This window comes from Bidens hawaiensis, unplaced genomic scaffold (assembly GCF_021521415.1).
Source record: "Bidens hawaiensis isolate Kalapana, Puna unplaced genomic scaffold, B.hawaiensis_p1.1 tig00022546_1, whole genome shotgun sequence".
NCBI lineage: Eukaryota > Viridiplantae > Streptophyta > Magnoliopsida > Asterales > Asteraceae > Bidens > Bidens hawaiensis.
Genome location: NW_027493517.1, coordinates 274,924 through 294,097, shown reverse-complemented (window position 1 = coordinate 294,097; position 19,174 = coordinate 274,924). Strand labels below are relative to the sequence as shown.

At 41.1% G+C, this 19,174-nt stretch overlaps 1 protein-coding gene across 1 annotated transcript; it reads right to left on the bottom strand.

Moving 5' to 3' along the window:
• Positions 1-14,357: 14,357 nt before the first annotated feature.
• Positions 14,358-16,612, bottom strand: LOC143565848 (ultraviolet-B receptor UVR8-like). Its single transcript, XM_077052703.1, has 7 exons — positions 16,423-16,612; positions 15,803-15,955; positions 15,399-15,725; positions 15,200-15,331; positions 15,040-15,117; positions 14,668-14,766; positions 14,358-14,571 (listed from the first exon to the last, which is right to left on the bottom strand). Exons 1-7 carry the CDS (start codon positions 16,610-16,612, stop codon positions 14,381-14,383), a joined length of 1,170 nt encoding a protein of 389 aa, XP_076908818.1. The 3' UTR covers positions 14,358-14,380.
• Between the last annotated feature and the right edge of the window lie 2,562 nt (positions 16,613-19,174).

Here is a 19,174-nt window from a genome sequence, read left to right as displayed (position 1 = left end):
CTTCCTCACCCGCGGATGATGACGTTCTTAAGAATCCATCTAGCGCGTGGGTTAAAAAATTAACTGCTGAACCATCCCCCGCCAAGAATATTTGCGAGGAAGCGTTGGTGGGGGTTGGTATGAGCAAGAGGTGGGCTGACAGCGAGACTGAGCCTGTCATCCATGTTGATGGCTCAGGTGGGTTGTTTGTTCATTGCATTAATTTTGCGTGAGTATAATTCGTTTTGCTGATATCACTTGTCTTGTTTTATGCAGAAAGCAAGGAATACATCCACGCCGCCTATGACGAGCATACAGAAGGTGGCTCTGTCGCCCTGAACGCTGGGGAAGTTGCTTTCCCTGATCGCTTCGATGATATGTTCATCCCTGTCGACTTAGAATTTTGCTTTGACAGCGATGCGCCTGGTAAGCCCTTGTATTTGTGTTTGGGCCCTTAGAATACCAAATTTGGTTTTAACATTTCTGTTGCGCGTATTGTAGATGCGCGCGCTAATTATGAGTTGGAGCCTGTGGAAGAGGGAGGGGAGGAGGAAGAAGCTGAAGCGCAAAAACTCAAGCGCAAGGCTAAAGGCAAAACTGGCGCAGGGCCAGTAAAAAACAGAAAAAAGATGATGCCTCTGTTGCCCAGAATCTTCCTCCTACTCAAGTGAAGGAACCTGAGAAAACCAAGGGTTTTACTTCCAAGTTTTCCTTGTCTTCTTTGTCTCAAGGTGTGGGCAATCCTCCAGTCCACACGAGGTATGGTGCTGCTACCTCATCTCTGCGCGCGGCGGACAAGGGAAGCGGTGCTCGCCTGCTGTTTCGTCTTCTCCAACAGGTATGAGTGTGATTCCAATGGAGTTATTAATGAAGCTTTGTTCACTCAAATGTTTGTAGAGCCGGCAACATTGGTGGCTCAACCTCAGGCGCAGCAAGGTGCCAAGGCTATGCCGAAAATTGTTTTGAAGTCCTCTGTTTTGCCCTCAAAAAGGGGAAAAATGGACTTCATGGCGATGCTTAATTCGCGGACTGCGGTGCGCCAAGGTATATATTGCGCTTTGATTGTCTGATTTTTTCCTTTAGTTCAAGTCATGAATCATTTCTCCTTGTTGGTTTTTTCATAGGAATTATAGCTGGCACACAAGCTGCTGGTGGTACTGCTAGCGCTGGCGCCGTTAGTTCTGCTCCTGTTCCAACAAGTACTGAATCTCCCCTCATTGGGATCACTAAGGAGCAGGAGACTATTTTTCGCGCTGCTCTAACAGCGTCAAGACCTCCCTCACCTCCTCCTGCGCGCAGCCCTCCTCGTGAAACTATTTTTGATTCTTCCAAGTCGCAGGAGAAGAGACCTGTTATAGAGGATGATGAGGAGGTTAATTTTGAAAATTCTGATGGTGGCCGCGTAAGCCCTATAGCGCCACGAGATTTCGTGGCGCAGCCTTTTTCTCATGGGGCAGGCAGGAGCTCATCAGCTGGCGCTAATCTTTCTGCCGGTTCTCCTCAGGTATAAGTTTATTTTGTTCCGCTGTGCAGACTTCCAAATTAGTGTTTAGATAACTAAAACGTTTCTTTGCGTTGCTTGTGTTTGTAGGGAGCCGATCACATATACCGCCCGAGCTGGAGTATCACTGAAGAGAGCTCATTCCAATCCTTGGGCGTATGTGAAGACTTTTGGGCTCACTCGGTTCCTCCAGCTGAAAGGAGGTTTCAAGAGGACCGCGCTCGCGTGGATTTGCTTAATGACCACCTTTTTGCTGGGTCTGCGTTTTTTGCTGCCTCCCAAGAGCTTCGCAATGATTATATAAAGGTACGTGATGCCCTTGCGGAAGCCAAGCAAGAGGCTAAGATTTCTGCTTGGAATCTTTCTGATGCCCGAGAGAAAGCTGAGAAACTCCAAGCAGAACTTAGCGAGAACCGGGCAAGTTCCAACGCTGCTTTTGTGAAGCGCGGGCTTGAGCTGCAAGCTGCGCGGGAGAAACTGCAAGTGGCAGAGGCAGATGCAACCAAGTACGCGCGTCGAGCGCGTGACCTGGAGTTGGCAGTGGAGGCGCATGACCGAACTATCGCGCAGGTTAATACTGAAAAATCTTTATTGGAGAGTGAGGTTGCGCGCCTGAAGAAAGAGCTCGATGCTGTGCGAGTGGAAAAGAATGAAGCCTTGGCGGCAGCAGCGTCTGACAAAGAAGAGCTAAAACAAGCCAAGGAAACTGTTAAGTTGTTAAACTCTCAAACCCCTGCTCTTGAGACGTCTGTTTCTTCCCTCGCGCAGGACCGTCAATGGCTGATTTCACAAGGTGTGACTCGTTGCGCTTATGCCATGAAATACTCAGACGAGTTTCAGACCCTTGTGATGGACTGTAATGCGGCGTCGCGCTTGGTGGGTCGGGCTGAGGGGTTTAAGGATGGTTATGAATATGGCATGCTAAAGAAGAATCCATCCGAATACCCTTATCAGCTCGACGCTGTCTGCGCTGACATGGCTGAGGTGGGGGAGAAGTACTTGAATACTCCAATTTCCATCCTTGAGCAGGTATTTTAACCTTAATGAGTTTACTTGACTTATTTTCATAATCTTTTGTATTTATACTGTTCCTTGTGACTTGCAGATAGCCGCGCTTGCTGACCAGCCCGATCTTGGCGCTTTAAAGAAATTACTTGATGAATGTGAAGGGACTGGTGGCAATGATGATGGCGCGGGCAACGCTACCTCTGCCAGCGGCTCTGGCGTGGCCAAAGGACCTACTCCTGACGCTATCATGACAGAAGACGACTATTCAAGAAGAACAGCTTGATTATGGTAAGTTTGGAGATGACGAGGAGCGGGCTGCGCCAGATGCTGAGGGAGGAAATAATGATGAGGAAGATGAAGAGGCTGATGTTAACATAGAGACTTGAAAAGCCCTTCTTGTTTTTTTTTTTTTTGTGTTTGTAGTTTTTACCTCATCATTTGTAAATTTGTAAACTTCTATATTTCGGAATGAAATTTTGTTTTTCCCTTATTCGCATCTTGCGCATTCCCAATTCATCTCTTTATATTGCATGTGTGTGCTTGTTGAATATAAGGTATGCTTACACATTGAAACTTGAACAAGGTTGTAAGGAAATTATTTTTACTTAATCCTTAACAGTTGTCATATTTCAAGTTATTTTGCGATATTCTGAATATGCTGACACGTGCCTTGACATTTCATTATTCCTCTTTTGCGCGACGTTATCGTGCATTTATTATAGGGAATTATGAATGAGTTTTTTAGCCTTTACGTGTCAGTATGTGTTACTCTGCCTATATCCATTATAATCCCATGCGCGGCCCCGACCTGAGACCTTAACAACTATGCTTTGGCATGTGCTTTGCCTTAGTTGTGCATAGGTATTTTATGGTCCAGCTGCGCAATACGTAGGATGGATGCTATGAGTAATTTGAGCTAAGGCTCATATTATTGGGCTAAGGCCCTGACGTTTTAGAGTTAAAACTCGTTAACGCGTTTGAGCTTGAAGCTCGCGCATGTATGTTTTACTTCGTTTTATTTTTAGTTTGATGTCAATACAATGTTGTCATATTGCTCAAAATTAATAAAGGGAAGTGTGAAACATGTATGCAAAAGGTAGTAGAACGCATATTAAGAAAAAATAGAGCGTATCATTATTCATAATGGCTTAAAAAGTCTTGATTACAAACTTGACAACTTTTACATGAAACATTTTCTAAGTTGTGCTGCGTTCCATGTGTGCGGGATCTTCTTTCCATTTAAATCTTTTAAAGCGTATGCGCCTTTTTCCAATTCTTCCGAGACTTGATAAGGTCCCTCCCAGTTGGGAGACATCTTTCCCGGGGGTATTGCGCGACTAGCTTCATTGTTCCGAAGGACAAAATCATTCTTCTTGAAGTGGCATTCTTTCACGCGCTGATTGTAGTATTTTTCTAGCTTTTTCTTATATTTGGCTTCACTGATGATAGCCGCATCTCTGCATCCCTCAAGTAAATTGAGATCCAACCTCCTTTCTTGCTCGTTATCCGTCTTACTCATCATGAGCACTCTATAGGATGGGCATCCAATCTCTGCTGGAATCATAGCCTCCGTTCCATAGGTTAGGCTGAACGGGGACTAGCCATTGCTGGTTTTGCTTAATGTCCTGTGCGCCCACAGGACATTAGGTAACTCCTCGACCCATGCATGGGACTCTCCCTCCAACCTTTTCTTCAGCCCATTCAGCAAGCTTTGGTTCGCGCGTTCCACTTGGCCATTCCCTTGAGGGTGGTATACTGAAGTGAAGACCTAATTGATGTGCAATTCCTTGAACCAACTGGATATCTTCCTGTCAGTGAATTGTTTGCCATTGTCGCTCACGATTTCCATGGGCAGGCCAAAACGGCATACGATGTGGCTCCAAATAAATTGCTTCATTGCCTCGGCTGTGATTTTTGCCAGTGGCTTGGCATCAACCCATTTTGTGAAATAGTCTACTGCCACTACCAAAAACTTTACTCGCCCTGGCGCTTGTGGTAAGGGACCCACAATATCGATTGCCCACTTGTGGAAAGGCCATGCAGAGGTCACCGGAATCAAGTTGTTCTTTGGCCGCATGGGATTTGGCGCATAGCTCTGACACGCTTTGCATTTTTGGATCTCTTTTAACGCGTCCAAGTACATGCCTGGCCAATAGTAACCTGCGTTCATTGCCTTGGCGATCACCATGCGCGGCCCAGCATGTATTCCACAGATTCCTTCGTGTATCTCTCTGATCACATAGCTTGCTTCCTCAGCGTCTAGGCATTTCATGAGTGGTCCAAGATAAGAGCGTCGATATAACGTACCATCGAGCATTTCGTAGTTCTGCGACTTGTGTCTTATCTTCCTCGCCTGTGCGCGATCGTCTAGTACCTTTCCCTCTTTCAAGAATTCCATTATTGGAGTTATCCATGATGAAGATGTTGTATGAATTACAAGAACAGACTTCGCTCCCACTGACGGGTTGCTCATTACTTCCACCCCGACATCTTTGCCAAAATGATCGAAGCTGGTTGATGTCATCTTGCTTAGCGCGTCGGCAGACTTATTTTCACTGCGCGGGATGTGTATGATTCTGAAAAAGTCAAATTGTTCGGTGAGTTTCTTCGCCTGCTCTAGATACAGAGGCATGGTGTTCTCCTTGGCATCATAAAGGCCATTGACTTGTGCTGCTACCAGGTATGAATCTACATGAGCCTCTAGCTTTTTTACTCCGAACTTGTGCGTGATGCGCAAACCAGCTAGCAGGGCTTCATACTCAGCTTCATTGTTGGTGCTCTTGAAATCCAACCTGATTGCGTAACTATACTCATGATTTTTTGGATCCACCAGTTTGAGGCCTGCGCCGGACCCTTCGTTGTTTGAAGCTCCATCAGTGAATAATGTCCAAACGTTTTCTTCATTATTGGCTTGCGGAGGATCTACTTCGCGCTGAGCCTCTTCAACTTTTCCTTCAGGGATTTCTGCGATGAAATCAGCTAAGACTTGTCCCTTGATTGCTGGACGAGGCTTATAGGTGATCGTGTGCTCCCCTAATTCCAGCGCCCATTTTGACAGCCTTCCTGAGAGCGCGGGACGTCGCAAGACTTGCTGGATGTTGTAATCAGTCAGGACTTCAATAGGATGACCATTGAAATATCTGTGAAGCTTGCGCGACGCATGCGTTAGTGATAAAACTAACTTTTCTATGATGGTGTAGCGCGTCTCAGGATCTGTCAGCACCCGACTTACATAATAAATTGGTGTTTGGATTCCCTTGCGATCCACCAATAATACTGCGCCAATGGCGCGCTCTCCTGCTGACAGGTACAACGTTAAAGTTTCACCAGGTAGTGGAGCTGTGAGCGCAGGCAGATTTATCAGACATTCTTTTATCTCACTGAAAGCTTGCTCGGCCTCAGGCGTCCACTTGAATTGGCTTTTCTTTAAGCAATTTCTCAATGTGTTAATGAATGGGGTAGATTTGCTTGCATGGTTTGCTAGGAACCTGTTAATTGATACCAATCTACCATTCAACTTTTGAACTTCCTTCATGATGGATGGTGAGGGCATGCCGAGGATAGCCTCCACCTTCTCTGGGTTCACCTTGAAACCATCCTTGGTGACCATTACGCCGAGAAATTTCTCTTCTTCCACGCCGAATGTGCATTTGCTCGGGTTGAGCTTCATGTTTACTTCCTTTAGGCGCCGAAGGGTTTCTTCGATGTCTTTGAGCATTTGTTTTTCCTCCCTTCTTTTAATCACCAAATCATCCACGTAGACTTCTAAGTTTTTTCCAATCTGCTCGTTGAAAATTGCATCCATGAGTCTTTGGTAAGTGGCTCCTGCATTCTTCAAACCAAAGGGCATTTTTGTGTAACAGAAAACACCCTTGTCAGTTCTGAAAGCAGTCTTGTCTTCATCCTGTGGTGCCATTTGAATTTGGTGATAGCCTTTATAGGCATCCAGGAAACATTTGAGCTTAAATGGCACCACAGAGTCCACCTTCATGTCAATGTTTGGGAGGGGGTAACAATCTTTTGGACACGCCTTGTTGAGGTCTTTGAAATCAATGCACATTCTCCATGACCCATTGCTCTTCTTTACCATCACAGGATTGGCTACCCATGTTTGATATCGTATTGGGCGAATGATATTCGCGCGCAGTAGATCTTCTACTTGCTCATTCATGGCCTCTGTCTTCTCGTTTCCCATGACTCTTTTCTTTTGAGCAATTGGCTCCACGGACTTGAATGTGTTGAGAGAGTGCTGCGCCAGGTCTCGCGGAACCCCAGTCATATCAGAATGTTGCCACGTGAAGACTGACATATACGTTGTGAGCAATCTTTTCATTCTCACTCTTGTGTCATCTGATATCGTAGCTCCGATTGTGATTGTTTGTTCTGGGAATTTTGGGTTGAGAATCCATTCCTCTGGCGCGTTGTTTGCCACTGGAAGCTTCATTCTCCCCTCTCGAGGTATACTTATTACTGCGCATAAATGATCTTGGTACACAAATGTTACTCCTGTTGGTGTTGGGAACCCCAACGCGCCATGCGCTGGTGACGGTATGGCGTTGAATTGGGCAATCGTTCCTCTACCCAAGATCATACTATGGCATGAAGTGGTGGGCAAGACCAGGAAGTTGACAATTTCAGCTCGCTTGTGCTTCTCATCCCCCATAGTTAGTTCGAATTGTATCTGACCTAGGGGGTGAATAATTTCGTTTGAGACACCCGAGATTGGTGCATTCACAACTTCGAGCCTTGCTTGGTCTGCTGGATCCAACTTCCTGAAACATTGCTCATACATGATGTCTGACTCACTACCGGTGTCCACCAGGACTCTTGACACCTCATAATGAGCGATGTGTGCAGTGATGACTAGAGGACTGCTGATAGACGGGCCTCCTCTGATTCTTGGAAAGATTACTTGTTGCTCGCGCCAATCCCCTTGGATTTGCGCGCTTCTCTTCCTCGATCCTTGCCCTTGCCTTCTTCTTTCAGCTACACAGATTCTTTTGAATTTTTTACTGGCTGAGGCTCCGTCTGGTTGTTCGTTCTCTGGTCTTGGATTTTTTACCAGGTGAGCCAACTTGCCTGATTTCACATCTTTTTCGATCGCATCCTTCAAATGATGGCATGCATCGGTGTTGTGCCCTGTGGATTTGTGAAACTCACAATATTTGCCACTGTTCGGTGGTCCCTTATGGAGTAATGGCCTGGGGTTTTTAAACTGGACATTCTCTGTGCTTAACACTTGCGAGGGCGTTTTGGTGAGGGGAGTCCATATTCTTGGTAGAGGTCTGTTAGGCTCTCTGCCGCCTTCCTTCTTGTCACCTTCTCCGCGATTAAGAATGTCTTTTTGGGGTTGGGGTGAACTTTGTTGCGCTTGCTTTTCTGCAGGAGAATAATTGGTTTGTTGCAACCTGGACCATACGGAGTTTTGTTTGCCCCTCCTTTCATTGTTGCGTGGTGCTTCTGTTTGATGCCCTTTACCTCTTGCTCTGTCTTGGGCAATTTGTTTTTCATTTCGAGCGAAGATTCGCGATGCTTCCATAAGCTTAGCCCAAGTGGTTGGCATGCCTTCTCTGCTCACGAGAGCTCTGCGGAGTTGATCACTGTGCGCACCTTGTATAAAGGTCACGCGCAAGAGTTGTTCAGTGATGCCTCCAATTGCAAGAGATTCCTGATTGAAACGAGTTATGTAGTCTTCAATGGTTTCATCATTCCTGCGTACGCAGTGCATGATGTCATCGGGGTCGCGCGTGTGTCTGCGCTGCTGTACAAAGTGAGCCTGGAACTTTTCCAATAGCTCTTTGAACCCATAGATTTGTCCTGTCGGCAAGCTTTCGAACCAGACACGCGCTGCACCCGTGAGGCAGCGAGCAAACATGTGACACCATGTTGGCATCGTCCAGCTTTCTAAGTTTCCAGTGTTATAAAAACCTTGTAAGAAATCATCTGGATCTGTTGTACCATCGTACTTGCCTAAATCACTTGGCATCTTGGTTTTGTGTTGAATGGGAGCCTTCGCAATGCGCTCAGCGAATTTTGAATGTTTTACCAAGATGGTTGGCCTATATGGTGTGGTTACGTCCACTTGCCCTTTCGCTTGTGGGTTGTATGGTGTGTATAAATCCATATCAGCTTTGGCTCCAGGTGCTATGTGCATGTGTGCGCGAAGCTGTGAACCTCCTGCATGAGTATCTCGCGTCTTCTTCATGTTGTGCACCTCTTCCTCATCACTAATATCAGTTTGTTCGGTGTGAACAGAATGACCGTCTTCCAGCGCGCGCGTCTTTTTTGTTGTTCCCTGAATGGTTTGTTTATCAAATGCGAGCCTTTGTGTTAAATCGGCTAACTTTTTGTGTTTTACCAACTCATTGTATTTGTCCATTAAACGCCGTTGTTCGTTTATGAGCCATTCTTTAGGGTCATTGGTTTCAACTTCCGGGCCCATTGGTCCTTTTTGTTTTGTACCAGTCAGATTTTGGAACGTGAGATCATCTGGGGGAGTTTCAGTTTGACTATGAGGTGTTGTGTTGAAGGGACGGTTACTGGTGGTGCGCGCAGTGTCACGCGGCGCCCTCAGAACCTGATGTCCCTCATTAACATCCTCAATCTCATTATCCTCCAGAACTTGATCGTTGTTTCGAACACCGGAAACCATGGTGAAGATTTTCAGAGAGAAAATTGATGAAATAGTGGTTTTGTTGCCGTTGTAACAGGTGATGGCGCCAATGAAGAAGCGTGTATCGACTTACTTGTATACGATCAACGTTCCTCGGGTACGAGTGTGCTATATCACCGATGGTTTTCCGAGATACGAGTTCTTCCACCTACAAAACGAACAGCACCGTGAGCTTACCTCTCAGAAAGGGACAGAGGGGTCCTCTTTGGAGTAACCCTCCGGTGTGAGAATCAGATATTGTAGGAGAGGATCATCAGAAGGTGAAAATGAGTAAAGGACTTAGAATATATTTTCTTGCCTGCCTCCAACTGTGGAGGTGGTGTGGTATTTATAGTATTAGGGTTTCCAATGATTGGGCTCAGACCCAATTAGGGCCTTTTTGGCCTCCTCCTATTGCTTCGCGCCACGTGTACTTAGGACACCTGGTGCTTTTTCATTGATTATTCTCTGACCAAGGTATTTCACCTGACCCATGTGCCATCACGCGGTGGCACATGGGCTTTGCTGAGTTGTCCACCCTTCATTGGCAGCTGTCAACATCAGCACATTCTTTATTCCTTAAAAGATACCTTCTGGAAGGTTGTCTGATGAGTACAATCATGGTTGTCCTTATCCTGATTTGGATTAGACTATTGTCTCATTTGTTGTGTGTCGCTTACGCGCGGCCTTTATGCGCCTATCCCAGGGATGCGCAAGGTCTTCTCTTTATTCTCACACTAAATGTGTGTGTTGTGTGCATATGTGATATGCGCCACGCGCAGATGTTTCATGCGCTTGCGCATAGGTTTTGGCTTTGTGTCTTCATGACATCCTGATTTTAAGCCTCTTGCCTATATCTTGTGAGTTGACCCGCCCCGCTCGATGTGAAGGCGGGTGCATACCCCTTCACTCAACAACTTACGTACATTCCAAATGGTTCTGACTACTACAGTCTATACTAGTTTCATAATTAAAGATTGTATTCTAGAGTCTTCGTATTCTAGGTATTTCTATACATTATGTAATTATATCACAAGTTTTATATAAATAATTTAAAATCTTAAAAATAAACATTCTTAAATATTACTAATATATTAATACATATTGAAATATAGGGGATCAATAATACTGTATAATCACCTTTATTATTCGAAGTCTTCTTATCTTACATCAATTTATGCGATGAGATAATAGTAAATACGAAACCTAAGTTACATACAAAAAATTACATAGTTACGCATGAAGCAAAAATAATTACGCATGAAGATAACTTATTACACGTGAAGAAAAATAATTACGCATAAAGAAATTACCCTATTTATGCATGAAGAAGCATAATTACACATGAAGAAGCATAATTACACATGAAGAAAATTTTGCAGCTTATAATTATAAAGTAATAATACAGCTTAATTTTTTTTTCATGTATTTACATTTATGTCACAACGTTTTTTTCAACTAAAATTAAGAGCCGGTCTTCTCTTGTATGTTTTTGTACGATTAGATATTATTACCTTGTATCCCCACCTACATATATTTATTACTATCATTGAAATAAAAAATACGGATTGTAGTGATCAAATTGTGTTGTAGATTTGGTATCCCATGTGCAAGTAGTTGCTTGTTTGGTTTAGTGATGGTGTTCAACAGGGACTGAAACTAAGTGGCAGTCATGCATAGGAAACGTTAAAAAACATATAAAAAAAATGAAAAAATGTGAACAAAAACCTTGTCAACTTGAATAGTCTACCACTTTATGTGGCCTGCAATCATTAAGGGATAGTGGTCTTTTGTGGTACCATCGAAATAGAAAAAGGTGTGTTTAAGAGTATTCACACCCAACCAAACTGATGACAAAAATCATAAAATGGCATGAACCGTAATAACTACAAAACTAGGTAACGCGTATCCATTACCTATTGATCAAGTGGTTGGTATGGTACTTGTCCTCACAAATATGATACTGAGTTTAAATCTTTGCAATTGAAAATAAAAACAATTAGGGGCTAAAATAATCGACATAAGAAAACACAACACGTATTTTAAACTATAAATTTATCTTTTAATGTACCTTTAGTTCGTTTGCATATGAATGGCTCAAACATAAACATGTGTACATCGAACTATATAATTTTCTTTTAATGTAAATTTAATTCGCTCGCATATGAATGGCTCAAACATAAACATGCGTAATAATCGAACTATAAAATTTTCTTTTTAATGTTCATTTAATTCGTTCATATATGACGGTGCAAACATAAATATTGCTACAACGGGTATAGCTAACAATAAAGGTATGACGTTGCAAGAGTTTATTGCTAACAGAGCTTTCTAACATTCTAAGATAAAAAAAAACATGACCGGTTAGTCTCACCGCAGAAGGGGGTCTCCTGCGATCAACCTTCGACGTGAGAATCAGTGATATGATACAATGATTGATAAAAGAGTAAGTATGAAGAGAGAGTAGAGAGAAATATGGTGAAGGTGAATGAATGTTACCATTGAGTGTAGAGTTCCTTTTATAGGCTTCCCGGAAGCTTCTTTGAGGAAGCTTAAGCTTGTTAAATGAAAAGGGTCAACCTCTCTTTTAGCTCATGCAGACAAGTAATACCACTTTCATGTAACTTGTATTCTGCTTTTGTCTTGCCATGTCATCCTTGCATTATGGCAGGTTCAGTTTTATGTCACATCAGAGTAGACTTTTCTGAGATTTACAGTAGCGAGGAGCTTCCCTAGTCAACCTAGGAGTCTTGGTGGGGAAGTTCAAGCTGCTTACGGATGAAAAATATCAAGCATATATCATCCTTACAACTACTTAATCGACAACAAAGGTTGGCATATCATCATGTTATGTATGCTATTTCATCAGGTCAACAAGAATTAGGCTTCATATACTGTCATGGCTGAATGGGTAAGACAGTCTTATGGACAACAATTATCGATGCCATACGTTCCACAGGGAAAATCGTTTTGGCTGTTGCAGTCTCTAGTATTGCGTCGTTATTACTGCCTTCAGGGAGAACAGCCCACTCGCAGTTTAAAATCCCATTGGACATGACAGATGAGTCAACATGCAATATCAAAAAGAACACGCAACTTGCACAACTCATGCATGAAACATCTCTTATCATATGGGATGAGGCACCAATGAATGACAAGAAGTGTTTTGAAACACTAAACATGTTACTTAAGGACTTATTCAATAACTGCCACCAACCGTTAGGTGGAAGATCCATATTACTTGGTGATGATTTCAGGCAAACCCTACCAATAATACCTGACGCATCAGATATAACAATAATAGCAACTTGCCTACCAAGGTCACACCTTTGGCCACACTTCAACGTGTACAAGCTGACAGAAAACATGCAACTTCAAAGACATAACCTAACTAATGAACAAAGAGATCTCATCTCCTCTTTTTCGTCATGGTTAGTAGACATGGTGACAGAAATGTAGGAATGGCGGGTCCCACTAGGACCCATAGAGTATAAAGAAGGTTAAAATCCGTACACAATATCTGGTACCAAACCAAGAAGGTGCATTAGCATACCTTATCAACTTTATCTATGATGATGAAACATAAAGAACCCATCAACAGCAACATTGTCATCAAAAGCTATCGGTTGCCCTAAGAACAAAACTGTTCATGAGCTAAACTCCTCACTCCTCACTATGCCTCTAGGTATGACACAAACATACCTCAGTAATGACTCAGTCGTTGTACAACCAGGAGCCATAATGACAACGAATCTTTATATCCTGTTGAATATCTTAACCTGCTTAACATTAAAAGTCTGCCACCACACATACTACAATTAAAGATCGGGGCGTCAATAATTATTTTTAGGAACCTAAACCCTCTTGACGGCTTACGTAATGGTACAAGACTCATCATCACACAGCTCTTACCAAGAATAGTCGAAGCCCGCATTATGACAGAAAAGTTTATAGGACGCCGCGTCTATCTATCTAGGATAACACTAACACATAAAGATAAATAGTTAACATGATACGGACTCAATTCGAGATGAAACGGACTCAATTCATGATACGACTTTGCTACGCAATGGCAATAAACAAGAGCCAAGGGCAGTCTTTTGACAAAATAGGCATATACCTACCACATCCTGTATTTGGATATGGACAACTATACGTAGCGTTGTCAAGAGCAACCTCACCACAGTCATTAAAAATTTTGATTGTTCCACAAGACAATGATGAACCTCCAAATCACCAAAAATATAGTATATCATGATTTTCTTGATGAAATAAGCGTAACATGCAACTAACAGCATAAACGGTATAATCAATAACCAAAGTCATACTACACTTTCCCTACAAAATGAATTGTCACTGATACAGACACCAAATTCAAATTGCTAAGTCACACTTTAGGGTCACTCATACACACAAAATACAAATTGCCAACTAACACATTTTAGTCAAATTATTTCATTTTTTTCAATTGCATGTTCCTGTATACAGAAACGAGAAACAAAACATACATACTATAGTCAAATTAATTCTTTTTTTTTTTCATTTACATACTCTTGTATACAGAAATGAGAAACATATGTATTTCCGACATAAGAGAAGGACAAAAACCAGGGATCACCATTCGGTACTAAAACAATGGATATCAAAAGGCAGGCGTCCAAAGTTGTGCTACTTATTCGTAGACCAACATGTAAGAAACAAACAACATTCACACCTTATTTGTCAACTTACTAATTAGGTTACAAAAAAATTAAAATAACATAATTTGTTATGTTGCTACATGGTGATGCAATAGATGCTGTTGCAGACCTAAATAAAAAGTCACACTTTGAATCATTGATCAGGGTTCAGTCATGCTACAAAATCACCGAGTACGTCACAATCTAGTCAAGAAAATCAAAAGGCATTTAGTCCTACCAAGTGTCCTAGGAATATAGGAAGAAAAACTATTATTCTTAGTAGTTGAAGAAGTGAATTGAATCACCCAATAACCAACTACAAGGAGATGGTGCAAGGCATGGGATACTACGAACCAAAAATGCTACGACTACCAATCTCTGCATTGATAGGGGTCACCATGGACTTCACCTTCACAGCAGACATGTCAGTTACCATCAGCAGGATTTCAAAGATACCCACCAACAGTACTCGAGCAACTTCATCTTCAGCATCAACAGGTCTGCACCACCAACACCAGACCACACAAATTTTAAACTTTAAATAAATTTATGGGCCTATCTTCAAGGCTGTTTGGGCCTCCAAGTTCGAACAACATATGTAAAACCACTTCCACAGTAGACTTTCGAGGTTATATACTCGTGTGCAACATTTTGGGCCATGCTTACAACCTGAGGACACGTGTGATCACATGTGTCACCTAAACCAAGCTGACCATGTTCACCCCATCCCCATGTCATTATTTCTCCATTTTCTGCACAATATTATATATTAATTATTTGTCAACCCGCAATAAAGTTTGGCCGATTTTGACCTGAACCCATTTTGACCAGTAATCCAATCACAATACCTGTGGTAAGGACCGAGTGCTCAGATCCTGATGCAACTCTCACAATTTTTATCCCATTCAGCCCAGGAATTTCCGTTAATCGGGCTTCGTTTAGACCCTCTGAAAATCAAAATACATTGTTAGGGTTACAATCAAACACACACAATATAATATTAGAGAAAATCGCATAAATGGCCCCTATGGTTTGACCATATTGCAAGTTTGGTCCCCAAATTTTAAAAATTGCGAACTTGGTCCAGATTTCACACTTATCGAAAGTGATGAATTCCACGTTAGAAACCTAGTCCAGATTTCATTAAAAGCAACCCTCTCACGAATATATGATCAAACCACAAGGACCATTATGCAATTTAAATTTAAGATTATACATACCGTTGACCAAAATTTCCTTATGAGGATTAGTAAGAACACCATGATGGCTGCCACCAAGCATAAAAACATCTCCTTCATCTGTATAAAAAACCAATAGTTTTAGTTTGAATTATTTTGACTTTAAAAAGTCAAAACTGCACTTTTTAAGTCAAAACTGTACCTGTCAAAACCAAGGCATGATTCCACCCTAAGGCCACTTGCTTAAATGTTAAATGTGAAATCACACGATCGGGACAACACACGTCTGGGGTCCCACCGAACCCTCGTCCCCAGTTGTACAAATCCCCATCAGCTAATTAAAAACACATAAAATTAAAGTTAAATTCCAAATGACCAAGATTCGACTTTTGTTGACTTACAGGATAATGCCGCACTATGATCTCCATTTGCAATGATACCACTAACACTGACTTTATGCAATTCAGAAACATGTTGTGGATGAGTTAGAAGTTTGACTTTTTCTTTAGATATTCCTAGTTGACCTCGTTTCCCCGATCCAAAACCGTATACTTGGTATCCATCTTCACCTTTTAAGAGTGCGAGTGAATGTCGCATACCACATGCGATTTGGTCAACATGTCTCGATGCAAAATGCGAGACTTTTGCTGGAGAATTTTGTGACACGTAATCACCTAGCCCGAGTTGACCGAATGACCCGTCTCCACAAGTGAAAAGCTGCCCACATTCTATTAAAAAATAAACATGATCAGGTTGAAACGAAAGTGTTGAAATGGAACCGGATTCTTGATAAGTGAGAACAGACCTGAAACAAAACCTGAGTGGTTCCATCCGGCTGATACATGGGTTATATTGAAGTTATTTAGATATTCTACTGGTTTTGGTTCTAAGCTGTTGACAAGGTTTCCATGCCCAAGTTGACCAGATGTACCTCTTCCCCAAGTCAACACCTTTTTGCCTGCATAGATAATACAAAATCATGTGTTCAGTGTAGGGGTGTGAATTTTCGACACGGCCCGAAAACCCGACAAGAATCTAACACAAATTCATGGCTTTATGTTTGGTGTAAATGGGGTTGGGTCAATTTCAGGTTGAACCCGCGAAGGGTCACCCCGGTAGGTTTGCGGGTTGGCCCGTTTAACCTATTCACTTTTTATTTTTATTTTTTTAAATGTGTTTTATGTAAACTGGTTGGATATAATTATGCCAAAATTTAAAACTAAAAGAGAACTTAACATTATATTTTGTACTTAAAATGTAAGTGTCTTATACAAATTTGTTATTTTTGTTGTAAAAATGTATATTTAAAGTATTGATGTGTGAAAACAATAAAGAAGGGCAAACGAGTCGTGTTCGGGTTGGAGCCACTAACCTGAGAACACGACCATTTAGCACCTGTATGTGAGTATGTGTATGCAATAGTACCATGAGTGAGAGCAATGACATGAGCTCCACCACAAGAGAGAAGAGACAATGAAGGAAGAAGAGGTAGAATTCGAGGAAGATGTTCATCTTGAAGCTTGCTGCTCCCTAATTGTCCATCTGTACCTGCTCCCCAACTCCATACTTCTTGTCTTTCTTCTTCATCTTGCACTCTTTCATTTGCTGCTTCCATTCTATCCGCTTATCATCAACCGCATTCCGCGAATCTGTTTGACAATCGAATTATCCCCAAACTGGCTCTGTTGCAATTTACGGGTGAAAACGAGCCAAGCCGCTAGTTAGCTACTCAATATCGGCACACTAAAAGCTAAAACCGAGTCGAGCTTAAACGATGTTAAGAGCCTCAAAATAAGCTTGTTTAGAGCTTCACTTGTCAGTTGTCATGCTCGAGCTGGCTCGCGAGACAAGACAAGTTTATTATTAAATATATAAGTTAATACATATTTTTATATCAGTAGTAATTATCATAAGTAAATGCATATATAAAAAATTATAATTAAAATACGTAAAAAAAATAAGTATAAATATAAATAAATTCGGGGTCGGCTCGTTAAGAATCATTGAGAAGTATATGATTGATTTATGTACAATCAGGTATAATTATCCTCCCGTATGATCCCTAATTACTTGCGTAATATTGAGAATTAAACCCTAAAAGTTTTAATAGAAATAGGAACGAGAGTATGAGATAATGGAGAATATGATACCTTGAAGCGTGGTTTCAAAATCAGGAGTTCGATTTGGCGGCTTCTTATTGTCGTGGTTGCTGGATTTATGGCACAGGAACACGAACAAATAGTCTCACTTTTGACTTTTTTTAGCTTCTTTTTTCTTTTATAATAACCAACAAAATTTGCAATTGAGACGGTGTCAGTCACCTACCTAGCGACTCAAGGCTCACTGTGTTAAAACACTTGGTTAACACACGATTTTTGTCATCAACGAAATTTGAACCGGTACAATATATTTTTTTTGCAGATTACAGATTATCTTTTTCAAAATGTTGATGTTCAAAATCTATATTTTATGAGCTTTTAAGTTTTAACGAGAGAAGAGAAAAGATTTAGAGAGAAATAAACAAAATTGGTGTTCCACCGAGTGTTTTTAATGAGGAGAAGACAAATGAGGAGAAGGGGTTTTTAGTATATTTATATTTCTTTTCAAATTGGAAAGATATGGAGAGAAGAGAAGAGATGAACTCATAAATTGGTAAAACTGTAACTTTCTTTTCTATTCCTTTCTACTCGGGAACACATAAAATGATTAACATTCTTTCCTTTTCTCTTCTTTTTGTTGGGTTTCTATGGAACTTATGGAATTTATAACTTAGTTAACCACTTTAACTAGTCATTAATTAAGGCGGAAGCGTGATATTTACAAACTAAACATATGTATCCATGTGTTTATATATGTATATATTACAAGTTTATATAAGATATGTTCATGAACAACCTAGTTTATTCATGTCATAAGATTACCAATAATCTATTTATTAGAAACCCGAAGCAAGGATCAAATGATACGGAAAAAACTAAACTATCAAAACTATAAACACTTACATTCTTAACCTTTTAAGAGTGTAGTTGATGTTGAAGAAGATGATGATGTTGATGCTAGACTTTCAAAGGGAAAATCCTCAAACGGAATATACCCCGAGCCTCCAACACACACCGAGCTATGTTAGGGAGCTTGAACACGAAAAACCGAGACCCGAATCTTTCTTCTTGATTTCGGCCGAACCAAGAAACAAAGAAAGAAAGAAAAAGGTTGTTGTTTTGTTACTTGTGTTTATTTTGTTTTCTTGAAAAAGTATGTATATTGATCTTGATCTTTCCTTTTATCATTACACCACCATAATGCAAACATGGTGTTAGGTTTTTGTCAAGTAAAAACACTCAACTTCCACCAAATATATGACAAGATTTGACCAAGACCATGGGGTGTGGGGCCCACCCAAAACCGGCCCCAAATATATTTATTTATTTTTTTATTTTTTATTTTTTTTATTATTTATTTTATACTTTATAAAATATATAAACACCCCATCTTTTATAAACCATTTTATAAAAGAACACATAGTTAAATAATCATTCCAATAATAATTATTTGAATAAATAAATTAACCAATTAATTTATTTAACACTTTCAAGTAATTATTCAGAAACCCGTTTTTCTGAATGTGTCGTGTTCTGTATTTGTCTTATAGATCTTATCTTAACAAATACATAATTGGTGTGTGTCTAACTCGTTATTGGGTATGACCCGACTTGGATCAAACACGGCTAGCCACATTAACCTAATTATGTGTCTCGGGCATACGGTATTCCAACAATCTCCCACTTGCACGAGACTCATAAGAAGTTAATGCTAATGGTGAATACCGCCTAACAACAGGTCACCATCCCTAGTGTGTTTGACTAAGTGCCATTCAATAACATCATCCCCTTCAAGTCCATACTTGATATGATATAGGTAAGTCTTATCATTACATCCCTTTGTTACTAGATGTCCTGTCAAATCGAAGAGACACAGAGTGATCATTCTCTCAATGATTTAACTTAACAGGCCTTAGACATCTAAACTCTCAACACATAAGAGGAACAAATCCCATCTTGACTGCATACATCCTTGTTGACATCTCGTATGATATCTGAGCTCTTTCTTTTACGTCATCGTGTTACCGAAATAACAAAGAAGAGAGTCAAGTTATCAGACTTGATGAAAAACCAGATCC

Bases quoted from the DNA above. Each gene is read 5' to 3' on its own strand.
- LOC143565848 (XM_077052703.1), bottom strand. From the start codon at position 16,612: ATGGAAGCAGCAAATGAAAGAGTGCAAGATGAAGAAGAAAGACAAGAA. The intron at 15,726-15,802 runs GTCTGTTCTCAC...ATTTTTTAATAG, and splicing joins CCACTCAGGTTTTGTTTCAG to AATGTGGGCAGCTTTTCACT. The intron at 14,767-15,039 runs GTATGTATAATC...TTTGATTTTCAG, and splicing joins TAAGGAAATTTTGGTCAACG to AGGGTCTAAACGAAGCCCGA.